At 41.4% G+C, this 13,330-nt stretch overlaps 1 protein-coding gene across 1 annotated transcript in view; it reads right to left on the bottom strand.

Moving 5' to 3' along the window:
* The window catches only part of LOC118773562 (band 4.1-like protein 3), an 81,570-nt gene that overhangs the window by 29,511 nt on the left and 38,729 nt on the right, over positions 1–13,330 (bottom strand). The window contains exons 3-9 of the mRNA XM_036522555.1: positions 12,925–13,110; positions 5,796–5,900; positions 5,662–5,707; positions 4,708–4,783; positions 4,124–4,342; positions 2,633–2,720; positions 1,302–1,346 (exon numbers count right to left, since the gene is read on the bottom strand). Coding sequence (XP_036378448.1) covers positions 1,302–1,346; positions 2,633–2,720; positions 4,124–4,342; positions 4,708–4,783; positions 5,662–5,707; positions 5,796–5,900; positions 12,925–13,110 — 765 coding nt within the window. The remainder of the gene's footprint in view (positions 1–1,301; positions 1,347–2,632; positions 2,721–4,123; positions 4,343–4,707; positions 4,784–5,661; positions 5,708–5,795; positions 5,901–12,924; positions 13,111–13,330) is intronic.

Genomic DNA, 13,330 nt, shown 5'->3' with positions numbered 1-13,330 from the left:
ATTCTAACTGGAAGGTGTTCTCAATAGTTTCATCAAAGGTGTCTTTCAGCAGCCTGCCCTGTTCATGTCGTATGTCAAGACAGCTTCATGCGGAAAGGGTCAGGCTGATACCTTTGTTTTTCCAGACTATGGGCTGGTATTCTATGCAAGGCGTCTGACTGGTTGTTGATTATTCTATGCAAGGTGTCTGATTAGTTACGATTGGCTATGATTAGCAAGGTCAAGGGAAGGCAGAAACACTTGAAAATTCAGCTGCTGTGATTAAACCATGGCTAAGAAAGGTTATCCTATAACAGAGAAGCCACACCCTTAGATTGAACCGTTGTGACTTAACATTCCAAGCTGGAACTGGGTAATATTTTTTTGGCAGAGATGCAAGCATTCTATGTCTGGTCTGCTGGGCAGGCTAGCTCTGCAGAAAATGATTCAAAACTATTCAAGGGATAATTTCACAAAATAACAGATGAAGATGAATTTCAAAAAAACTCCCTTAGCTGTACTGACTTGGAATGCGTGTCATTGTAGACGGTAGGTAATTGCAGGTGGTAGATATAACTTAGATATAACATATCTTAGATACAATAATATCAAAGCTGAGTAGTTTCTTTTTCTGCCATTATCGAGATCTTTTTTGGACTGTAGCGCAGCAGAATAAAATGTCAACGTGGAAATGGTATGGGGCCATTCTGTTAGTGGGAAAAAGCAGCATATCAGAAACTGAAACTCAGTATCTGCAAGCTGTCTAAATTTTGCCTTGCTGTGTTAAGATCCTTACTCTTTTTAACAATCTGTAGCGGTGTCAAAAAATAAAGGGCATCTTTTCGTAGCCATTAAGAAATGAAAATAAGCAACAGATTCTGGATGAGGATGAAGACATTTGCTCTAGCTGAGGAGGAAATGAGGAAGTTTAGTGATGAGGCAAACAATGGTGATGAGGCCTCTCTGAAGTGCCTGCAGTTCTCTCAGTGATGGAAACTGTTGTCACGACTGATGGGACAACAATGGGTCTGCGCCTTTCTATGACAAGACAATGAGCTGTTCCAATGAGTGGTGCACAGGGGCGATGGGGGGGGGGGGGGGGGGGTCCTGCCCATTATGGCCGGACCAAAGGGTGCTCCCGCACACCCTCTCATATACAACCATACGCTGTGACATTACCAGCGCTGCGGCAAGCCAGCCGCAGCCAGAATGATGAGGCCTATAGTCCACGGTCATGCACAAAGACTATCAACGAACACACACACGCACACACACACACACACACACACACACACACACACACACACAAAGTGCAGCCTTACCTCCCCCTTAGCTGGAGCCAAGCACTCAAAGATGCTTCCTATCAACTAGGCCATTTGGTAAGAAAAGAGAGAAGACATATGCTGATCTAACCAAACTGAAGGGTATTACCATAGTCATCACTAAGCATCCTACCACGTGGACCGTCGGTGCTAAAATCGAGACTTTCATTACAGGTCCACAGCGATACCAAGATAACGTGACATTACACAGGTAGTTCATTCATCTGTTAACATGCTTGATCTCTTTGTAATGGGGTTGGATGAGCACCTTGGAGCACTTTGGAACAGGCAGCTGAGGGAGCAGCACAGAAACAATTATGACGATCCGGCAGCTTTGCAATGCTGAGGGGGGAGGCACCACCACAGGAGAGTGAGCCCCACTGCCACTGCAGGACTTGTTGGTGCCTGTTCTGGATGCCCAAACTAGCAGATTACAATAAAATAAGGCCGCAGTCAATTGTTGTCCCATGATATATGCGGGTGGCCATTTAACTATCCGTCCACCCTATTCCTCTCTTTCCACAATAAAAACTAATGCATTGTGGGATCTTGAATGGCAGGCATTTTTCTTCAGTGGTCAATGCATTTTGTCTACCTCAGGCAACGTTTTTGTTTTTTTTTTTCAATTGCTTAAATATATTTTGTCTATTTCACTCAATTGGGTTAGTGTGTTTTTATGTGGCTTCCATTTTAGTTTTGTCTAAACCTGCTCCCAGAGGTTGATAAAGGGTCAGTCTGAAGTGCCTGTGAACCCACTCTGCCTCCTCAGTGGGTGTGTGCCAAAACAGACAACAAGCTGATGCAAGCATGTCAACTGACAGCAGAAGCACAATGAAACCATCATAGCCTACAAACACTGATGAGTCATTCCCCGTCATCACATCAACACAGCTGTGGTCTTTTGGGGGGTTAGGAATGAACAAAATTGGTCGTGGTCCTCAAAGATCACCTTTGCTCATAGACTGTATCATCTCAACAAATATTTGGGACGCATGGTGTGCACCATCATGCAAATGGGTATTTTAAACGTAGAGACTGATTAGTTTCCTCACTTCTCAAAATAACATTGATCCTGTGTCTGAAATGGGCATTTTTTTTTTGCCAATGACATATGGACCTGAGTTGCCAGATAAGGCAAAAGCTAAGTCAATGGAATGATTTGGCGGTTTCAGCTGTTGGGTGCCACTGCGGTTTGTGATGGTCTACCCTGTAAGCTGTCACTGGACTTACAGAGGCTTTACAGGCTTTAAGTGTTAGCCGCTACATCAATTCCAATCAGAGATCTTATAGCTGTAGAGTGAGCCTAAGATCACGCTGTGACACCTCTTTACCTTGGCGTGATGGAGATCCACTCCATACATGGACAGCTTCTTGGCATTCTCCAGGAAGTGCATCTCAGCTTCGGCTGGTGTCATCCCTCTGGAGCAGGGAGAGAGGCAGAGGAGAGCTCTTTTACCATTCTGCTAAACAGCCTCGTGAACTACAGCGGCGGGCATCTACTGTGGACTGAGGTGGTTGGAATGCTTATGCTTACATGTTCCAAATCAAGTCAATGCAAACAGCAGTGATGATCCACTACTTTAATCAGCATGTCCTTAGTTTAAATACAACAATATGTCATTTTAATAAATGACAGCAAAGGTATTCAATGCTTCAAATGTTCAATACTATTAATTTTTTTTTTCGTGTGAAATAATACGGAATGGAACCATAACAGAATGTAGGCATTCATTATTCAGTGAAGTAGGTCAGCTAAGAACAACTTTTTAATTACTATGATGACCTGGACACTGCCCCAGTACAATAATATATGAAGTTTTTAAATGCTTTGGCATTACCTATTGTAGTTCTCCAAAAAGTGGTGTGACTCCATATCTGGTACATGAAAACCTGTACGATACAGCACTAATAGCCGTTGCTTTATGTATATAACATGTGCAACTAAGTTACTATGTTAAATCAACTTTAAACTACAGAACTGTCTCTGATATGATCCCTGACTTTTTGTTTAAACAAAGTCAAAGCCAACCGATACAAAACTTTGCCTGAAGCTGATAATGTAGCACATTTATTGCATTTAATGCATTAAAAAAAACAAACAAACAAAAAAAACTGCCGTATATAATGACTCTATCCATATTTCTGCCGTTGAGTGCCGGGAAATGAGGTGATAACTTCATCAACAGCCTTGCCTGGCATGGTGTGACAGAAACTTGTGATTAACATAGACAGACTTGAAAATCACCTGTCACCCCCGTGGCAGAAATGTTCTGTGGAATGACACGAGAAGCTGCATTCAGCGGGGAGAAAAAAGAGAGCTGCCATGCGAGGGCAAGGATAGCTTCAGGCCCACAGCATGAAATGAAGTATGACACACAGGTCTGGGGGACAATCTTTCATTTTTGGGCTAAAACAAGTTTATTAATATCAGTACCACTGACACCTTCGCTTGCTGCCCTTCTCCCAGCTGCAACAGTCTCTACATTATGACACTTTTCCCAAGTCTCTGAAAATGATTCGGCTAAAATCCTTAAATAACCACATAGCAACTGGGTTGGCTTGTTCAGGTGCTAAACAGACCTGCGGTGAATAACTGAATTGCAATTTATCCTAGATGTGAATGTAATGCAGACTCTTGTTTATAATCATTCAGCCTGATCATTATAACCACTAAAAGATCAATGTGACAAATAATATTTATTACAACACAGTTAAAGGCACTTTGAGCGTAACTGTAACTCGTGACTCAATGCACGCTGAAAGCACACTGTTAAACGGCCCACCATTACACTGCATGTAAAAGGATGTGCAGAAAGACTCACTTATAGTTCTTGTGGAGGTCCATGATCTTCTCCTCGAGCTCCTTGGTCTGGTTGGGGGCGAAGCGGAACTCGCTGATGTAGTCGCTACCATACTCCTCCGGGTCATAGTCTCCCAGCTCGGACTGGACCGTGTAAGAGCCGAGGACGGCGTGCGTGGCAAAAGAGCAGGGCAAGCGGCCCGACACCACGTCATCCCTCAGTTGCAGGCAGAGGTAATACCTACAGTATGGAACGGAGATGGGGCTCAGCGAATGGTCAGCAGCGCCTCCCATTCCTACATTATTTCTCTATGGCATGCGGTGAGGTACCCCACCCGCCATGCAAACTAAATTGCTACAGTTATGGAAATGCAATCAAAAAAGCAAATCAATAAATCAATAAATAAATTAAATCAAATGAAATGTAATCACTTAAGTCAATAAAGGGATCATGAGGCACTAATTAAGCACTTTAGTCGCGTAAAATGAATGGGAAGTGGAATGGAAAATTATAATGAGTGGACGGCAATGAATGACATACACCTTTGATCCCATGGGATGTTTCATCAAAACCATTAGTCTTACAGGCTGTTTTCAGGATCTTACCTCGTTATGTCCTCAGATAACTGTGCAGGGTCTGGTGGGTAAAACTTCACATTGAATGCAAAACTCCAAGCACCACCTGACAGGCAAGAAAAAATCTAAATCACTAAATCACTGGGCAAATGTTCTGATCCAGTGCTGAAACCACTTAATTATCAATCTATATGACCATCTTCAAAAGACCAGTGAAAACCATGCTTCAAATAAAGGATTTCTGAATTTAATCCCGATACAAGAAGGGACACAATCCAATTACTGCTTGTTTTCTCTCTGCTCGGTAAAAAGGTTATTCAACAACAATAAACTAAAGCACAACTCATTCAAGTCCACCAGGAACAGCAAACAACAACAGTAAAAGTCAAACTGTCTTGAGTGGATTTACAGTCAAAGTCTGATGGTGAAAACACGGTGACCTTGGTATCAGTATATTCCATTTGTACCTCTTGTCATTACATAAAAAGAATGCATTTCTTTCCTTTGTACTGTGTAGCCATACAGCTAGTCAACAAGAGGCTGATAGAACAAAGCACTAACAACAGCTTTAAAAAGCTGACCACTCAAATTCCCTGTGGCCACCCATTTGCACTTATCTGTGATTGCCTTTTAAAATTGATTCAACAAGTGACTATTATAGTGACAATATAGTCTTCTGAAGTATCCACATACTGTACTGTACTGTATTGCATTATCAGCTGCAATGAATACTTGCCACCATACTGCAAATCCCGACATGACTCCATTTCAAACCGAGATAGAACATAGAACTGATTCCGATTTTTTTCCCTGAGCCAGCCTGAGAGAGCCAATAATAGTTCCAACGAGGATCTGAAAGCTGGTGCCTGCTGTTCTCCTCAAGGGTCATGTGGAAAAACAGTAGAGCCAACTAGGGTGACTTTGGCCTTTCTGTGGTGAAATTTTAGTAGGACTGAGACAAAAGCAGTCATAATGGCAACTTACTTCTGTTTATCTGTTTTTTCATTTCCTTCGCAGGGTCCAGCCAATTCTGCAAATTATGTCAAAGAGGAAAAAAAGTCAACGCTTGCCGACTAACTGTTGCATCTGCATCAGAAATACGGAAGGGAGAGCTGTACCTTTTGGTTTTCCATGTCACGGAATGTGATGCCGAAGTAGTCCTTTTCCAGGAGATTCAGCTGGTCACATACTCTGTCAAACAACACCTGTCCTTTAGCCCGTTTCTGTGAAGGGAAAATAAGCATTGTTAATGACGATGAAAAGACCATCTTATGTAGACAGTTAAATACAGGCTTATTGTCTCAATGCATCCAGCTCTATGGTATTCTTCACAGACAATGTCTACTGTACATAATTCCTAATAATTACTATATTCCTATATCATTCCTAATAAACCTAATTACACACAGAGAATCGTGTCCACAGGTAAACATTAACATTTATGCACACGCACAAACACACACACACACACACACACACACACACACACACACACACACACACAGACACACACACACAGCTTGACATACTGTCAGTATGGAGTGAAACTCTAGATTGCATGTGACACCATCACAGTACCAATGACCAGCATGAGCACAACTAGATCACAAGAGGGAGCGTTCTTGCAGCAAAGAATTTTTCTGTATCTGTATTACCTGTTATGAACACTACTAATAAGATGCTGAATCCAGTATTATTACTCTTCATATTAGTTATGGTTTTTGGAGTCTCTTCTATCCTCTCTCACACCAACTGAGAGCGAATATGAATCACCTTGACCATACTGAGCTGGTGAAGCTCAGGGAAAAAAAAAAAAGTCTACAGTGAGAAGGAGGATTAAGGGGCAGACAGATGCAGGTGATATCTGAACAAACAAGAACAGACTCACGGAGCAACAGGAACAAACACACAGCCCTGTTCAACAACCTGCTCACCTCTTCTCACCTTTCGTATTCGTTTGATATGTGCGCACAAAGTCCCTATCTGTACAATTTCCTGTAAGTCAGGGCCTACCAACCCGCGCCTGGTAGAAACTGTGCAGAAACTTTAAACTCACTTTGATGGTGGTTTCGAAGACAGCAAAGCCAAGAGTCACCTGGCAGGCTCTCTTCTGTAACGAGTTGCAGTAAATATGCTTGGGCGTGGGGCTATTTTTAACTTTATGATATCAGAGTGACCCCCCATCCCCCCCCACCCCTCACCCAGCAGCCTTTCCCTGTCTCTTTCCCATCCCTTGTTGTCCCCTCACCTCTGTACAACCAGATGGGGGAAACAGAAAAAGAACATCCCACCACCCAAACACATATCTTGCCGTCATGGCGACCATGGCATGTGTAATCCAGCTGTCCCACTGAGATTCACAGCCTTCCACTCCTGGCACCTCAACTAGTGACAACACCTCCTACCACACCACAAAATTAGCAGAATGCTCCCCCAAGCAAACACATGCTGCTCAAAGCAGAGGCCACTTGGAAGCATTTCTTGTGCTCTACTCCAAGCATGCTGCCCTGTAAAGAATTCACATTTACAGATTTTTACTGCATTCTCAGATTTCCAGCGGACGACCTCTTTTGATCTTACACAGTACAGAAGTAACACTGGATAAGCAGCCTGATTTATTGTCACGAAGGTGGACAAGCCTCCCTTTCGTGTTTTCTGACATCCTCAAACAATTAAGTGTGTTTATTACCTCCCCTCACCGCATGAACAGACAGAACACCATGAGCTGCGGTCTCCTGGTGATGTTATCAGTGACTACAACTGAGAGAGTGTAGGATCATTCTCATCTGAGACAGACAGGGAGGTACAACAGGGCCTCCATTCAGATTAAGGGGAAGCGAGAGGGAGCGTGCACCCACATTTCAATGTGTGTACGCAGCAATGGTGCAAAACACGGTCCGCAATGTACCCTTTTTTCTTTTTTTTTTGTCAGCTATATTCCAATGATGTGATCAATACGGGTAATTCAGCCAGACTTTCTCTGTTGTCCACAAGATCCTGTTATACCCTCCTCATCTGCATTCCACTAGACCTGACTTCATTAATACAATTTTTGCTCCACAGTTCAGCAGAGACCCCGATGGTTTAAATAGGGTTAAGTATCCCAAATCCAAAAGTCATTAAAAACCTCCTCCTGGCGACAGCTTTGGCAGGTGGGGTGAGGCTGGATTAGAGGAGCTGAGTGCCCTGGGAAAGGATCCCGTAAGAAACTCATTTACAGCTCTCCCTTCACTTACTTCATCCCGCTTCATTTGAGCCAGACACCATATCAAAAATGTCCTTTAGTTACGTTTCCAGGACACATTCAAGTCTAATCGAGGACCATAAAACTTATATTTTTTAAAATCTGAAAAAATGCAGGAAACGGGATATTACTAGAGGGCCAAAATAAATTATAAGCTAACCTTTTCTTAAGTGGTTTTTGCAAAGATATGAGTGAAAGGCTTTCACCTGTTAGCACATATAGCACACACACACACACACACACATATATATACACTAGGGTCCAAAACTATTGGGACACCTGGGCATTTTGTGGTTAAGTGTGGATGTGTCCATGTAGCTATTAGTTTTATCACTCAAACCTAATTTATGGTGTGGCGAAAACAGTTACGTTTTGGCAACTATTAACATTTTCAAAACATCTCTTTATGTGGTTGGCACACGATTGCCTGCTGACTACCCTTATTTCCAACATTTTAATAATATGTACAACATTAATTCTGCCAAACAAACTGACAATTCCATGACGTTAACTTAATTTTAAAAGGTACCTGCATACTTATTGAGTGGAGACAAGTGAACAAAAATGACCATCACTTCAATTAAGCCCGATTGAACGTTGGCCGGCCCCCTAATTGAACACTCATACTGAAGCCTATATAAACCTACAAGGTTGGAACATGGTCACAGAAGATGAAGCTGAAATTGACATAAATATGACTTTCCCAATGTCTGATGGAATATGCAGCAAAAATGTTGTGGGTTTTCAGAAAAAAAAGTGAGTGTCCCAATAATTTTGGACCCCAGAGTATATATTAAGTCAATTTAAAATCTACAGCCCCCATCTCTGCTGCAGAAGACTTTGTGTGTCAAGGGTCAGGACACAGGCCAAATGTCATCAACAGGCTTGCCTGGACAACATGCACGGTAACCGTGATACGATAAGCCTGTGACACTGCAGCATTTTCCAGAAAGACAGCCCACAAATGCTTTATGATCTTTCAATTTGACGCTAATACTAATCTGCACAAATCCATAGCAGGGCTAAAACTGCTTTAAGTAGATTGGTTTCGAGTCCTTGGCGGATTCAATTTGGAACACAGTTTCATTTTTTTTTTCTCTTTTCAGTCAACACGGCAATGAATACACAGCACTAGAGAGATTTATTCATGAGGATGGGTTTTGTTTATTTCTAGCAATTCAGTAGGCGGGGCCAAAAGCGCTGCATCTGTTATGCTTGGCTTTTTCAGGATTTGTGAGGCAACAGAATTTCCGCAACTAAGCGGGCAATAACTGTCATTCTTCAATGAATCTAAATACAAGTAAAACCTTCATTTTACCATGATTTCACTGGGCCTGTTTACCTAATTATGTATTCTGCTGCTCGATGTGCCTTCTCTCCTCCTCATCACTCTGATGCTGCCTGATGCTCAGCTGTGCTTTCTGGCTTCCGGTAGCCGTACATATTCATATTAAAACTCCTGTTCTTGCCTGCAGCTGTGCTCTACGCTTCTTATTTCACCTTCTCCACGCTGCTTACATTCTCAGCTATTAGTATCTCACTCCCCCAGTAATTCATTCAGTTTATATGACTCTTGTGTCACTCCGAAATAACCAATTTTTTCAGAACGTTTCAGTTGCATAAGACTGTCCTTATCCTCGATCCTTATCCCTGCATTAAACTACTTATGATCTTCATCACATATTAAGAAATGTAACATTTAATTCGTAAAATTTTATTAAAAATGGAAATTTCATTTTGAGATTATTTTAATTAATGTCACCAACTACATATTGTATGTTGCCATAGACAATGGCATTTGCCATGTAACATTTTTACAGCTTCATATAGCCTAATTTATGTGATATTTATATGTGGTACAGTTATTTTTGTATTTACACTGCTCAATAATTTCAATTTGGGAATATGTGCTTTAATAGAGCAACAAAGTGAAATGACATCTTCATTCTGATAAAATAAAAAACCTGTGTGTGTACCTGTGTTTCACAGCACTCAATCCAGTACTACATCACTGTGGTCCAAATGATAGCCTGAACCTGCTCAGACCTCAACTGGTCAATTACATCATGACTTACACCCAGGAAACCCTGATACTGTGTCAAGTCTGCAGATCCATTACTGATTCACAATGCCACTACCTGCCCGATATCAGTCCATGTGAGAGCTTCAGACCTGAAGATTCACACACTCCAGATACATAAATAACATGTTCACTTAGGTGTTGAATTGAAAAGAGTTTACTGATTTTTTTTTATATATATATAATTGTAAAAACTACACATTGAAATGTGTCTCATTATGATCTGACAGTTGCAAGGTTTGGTCACAATGGCTTACTGCTGTATAAATACCATCTGTCGTTTCGCTGAAATCAGAAACATTTTTAATTGGACCAAGCCATAGACAAACAAAACAAGCCAAACATGTCTGTTCCCATCTTGCTGCCTTTTCTGAAACAACTGCTAGTTCTCCCGGTGAGTCACTGTTAGTGTCATGACTCTGTCAAGCACCATAAGCTGAGACACAGCGACAGCCACTCTTCTCCACTCGAATGTGGCCTGTCTGTTCCTCCCTTAATTATGGGCCCCTCTGAAGAGTTTACAAAAACCCCACTGTGTGTGCCGCTCCTTCCACGTGACCACGCTCTCAAAATCTTCTCCGCCTGATCTTATCGCGTCAAGAAGGGGGACTTGATTTTCTTTTTCCCAAGGGGAGCAACGCTAAGTAAGACGAGTGCGCAGCTTTTATTCCCACTGACTGGTTTTTATTTGATGAAGACACACGAGTGCCACGGTCACGTCCTCCAGAGATCGGTAATGGGGCCTACAAAACAACCTTGGTCAAAGAATGGCCACATTTATTGGCAGCACTACACTGAGGAATAATCTGAAATCTGGTTCCTTCATTAATATCAGTTAATAGGTGAAATACCAGTGGAGTTTATCATAACATAATGCTGCTGACCCTGTCAGCACTGATTTGAAAAACATGTGATAAATGGCACTGCTAAAGAATAAAATGCTGTTAAATGGCTTATCATTTGCCAACATTGCCAGTTTCATGCTGGTGGACTGAGTCATTTGCAGCAACATATTTTCCTCTTCCACTGTCTGTATGTCTTAAATATCAAAGGAGTGGTATTGGTCTTCCAAAAATGCACCCATTTGAATAAACTGTAATACACAATTACATCAAAATTATGCATGAAATCATGTTGTGTTATATGACAATTGTATACAATGGCAAGTGATGAGGATATTACATGCAGGAAATCGTCCAAACCAGGTATCATGGGGTAATTCAAGACACTGGAACATCCCTAAATGAGCTATATAATCAAATCACAATTCAGAGACATGCTTCTTATATCTGCACCCAATGAATATGATTACAGTCAGTAAAATTAGTCAACAAAAACATCAAGCTCAAGCTGCCATCTACTATTGCTAATTTTGCAAATTACTGATATTTAATTATACAGTGTTTTACAAGAATACCCATATCTGTATATTTTATGATTTTTGAAAAATGATCTGTAAAGGATTTGAGAATATATTTTAGAGATTAATACAGAAGAGCCTAAGCAGTGTGTGCTATCCATACTACATAAGGCTGAGTACCAACTTGATATCTGCATCATCCTACACTTTGAAAAAGTCCCTACATTTGAGAGACTTCTCAGGTTTCAGTTTCAGAAGAAAAACCTGTCTGCAGATTTACTGAAAATACACAAATTCCATACTAACATTTCCAAACTTCCACATCAACCCCCACACCTTAGCACACCTCCACTGATTTCTGACATGCCCCTGCCAGACCGATTGTAGGCCTTCAGAAAAAAATGTGGCAATACAGCATAACCTTCAGCAATTTCACAGCACAGATTCAGGTACAGCACTTGCTTTTCAAACATATTCATTAGTCACCGCAGCAGATCAAAATGCACAGACAATTCAGTCTCAGGGTGTTAGTTTAGTTTCAACAGATCTCACAGTAGATATATGACAGAGAAAAAGGCAGGTACAATCTGTACAAGGAGGGCAAAGAAAAACTGGATACCTTTCTGAGGAAGTCTGAAATCAGCCCAAAACACAGTTAATCACTGCTGGCGGACAGTATAAGTTAAAATGTTCTCACTCTGGAGGGATTAAGACTGCAGACAACGAACTTAACACAAACTGATCATTCCATCCTGAGCAAGGATGTCAAAACAAGTTTGTGAAATAATCCTATGCACACTGTGCACTAATCTGACAATTTAATGATGTTCAAAAGGATTCCATGACCACTAGGACAGGAAAGAGTGGAGGAGTGTCATAACTGGGCAATTTCCTTTACATCAGACAAGTGTCCTTCCATGTGTATGTTCGTCTATGTGCTCCATGTAGTTATCGTTTAAATTTTAGACAAACGTTAGAGAACCCTGCCGGAGACAACTTGATTTATTCAGATGGATCAGAACATATTCCCCATTTTCCCACAGAAGTTCTACTCACAGATTCAAATTTTAAAGATAGAATAGGAAAACTATTATCACGTATCATTCTGTGCTCTGAATTCTGTAAGCCCCTGTAGCAACTTCATCCAACACAAATCAAGCAATTTAAACTTCAACCATCCATCACAGATCAACAGTCAATGGACTAAGGAGCAATTTACACTATTCTCTTCAATTAGTCTCCAACAAGGATGATAATGGCCTGGCCCCAAATGTGATAAATATTACAAAATTATTAGTAAAACCACTGAACAAACAGACAATGAAATTGTCATGTATCATTAAAACTGATCATTTAAACTGACTTGAAAAACAGAGACCTGACAGACATATTCTGCAACATATTTCTCAAAAACCAGGATGCAATTGCCAATTTACATGAGAGATGCCATCTACTCTGAATATAAAGGAAGCCCTGTAGCTCTGTAAGAATGGAATTCTCTGAACCCCTCTAACCTGAATGGGTATTCACAATAGGACCCCCCCTCCCCACCTCCACCCTCACCTCCACAACACAGGTGTAGTCTGACCCATCCAGGAGGGTGACTTTGCACTGCATGTTCTTGGGATTCTTTGAGGTTTTCCCAGGGGACTTGGAGAGCTTGCTGGAAGATGACCTCTGAGATGCTTTGTCGTCCTCAAATTGATCGTGCCTCCTCAGTGGGGTGCCCTCTGCCCCTCTCTCTCCGTTCTGGGAATCACAGAGCCAGAAGTTATAACGTGATGAACATCCTTAAGAGACCCTTGCTTTTATGCACAATGCTGCTTTGCTTCCAGCAGAATACTGATTTTCCCCCACTTTGCTCAAACCGAAAGCCTAAACCTCTGTAAGCTCAAAGTAAAAGCAAAAAAAAAAGTGTTTTATCAGATTATCATTTTGACAGCAAACACCGCAATGAAGAAGGAATCAG

The sequence above is a fragment of the Megalops cyprinoides genome, chromosome 2 (assembly GCF_013368585.1).
Source record: "Megalops cyprinoides isolate fMegCyp1 chromosome 2, fMegCyp1.pri, whole genome shotgun sequence".
Classification (NCBI taxonomy): domain Eukaryota; kingdom Metazoa; phylum Chordata; class Actinopteri; order Elopiformes; family Megalopidae; genus Megalops; species Megalops cyprinoides.
Note: the sequence above shows the minus strand (reverse complement) of the source record. Positions and strands in the feature narration are given on the sequence as shown.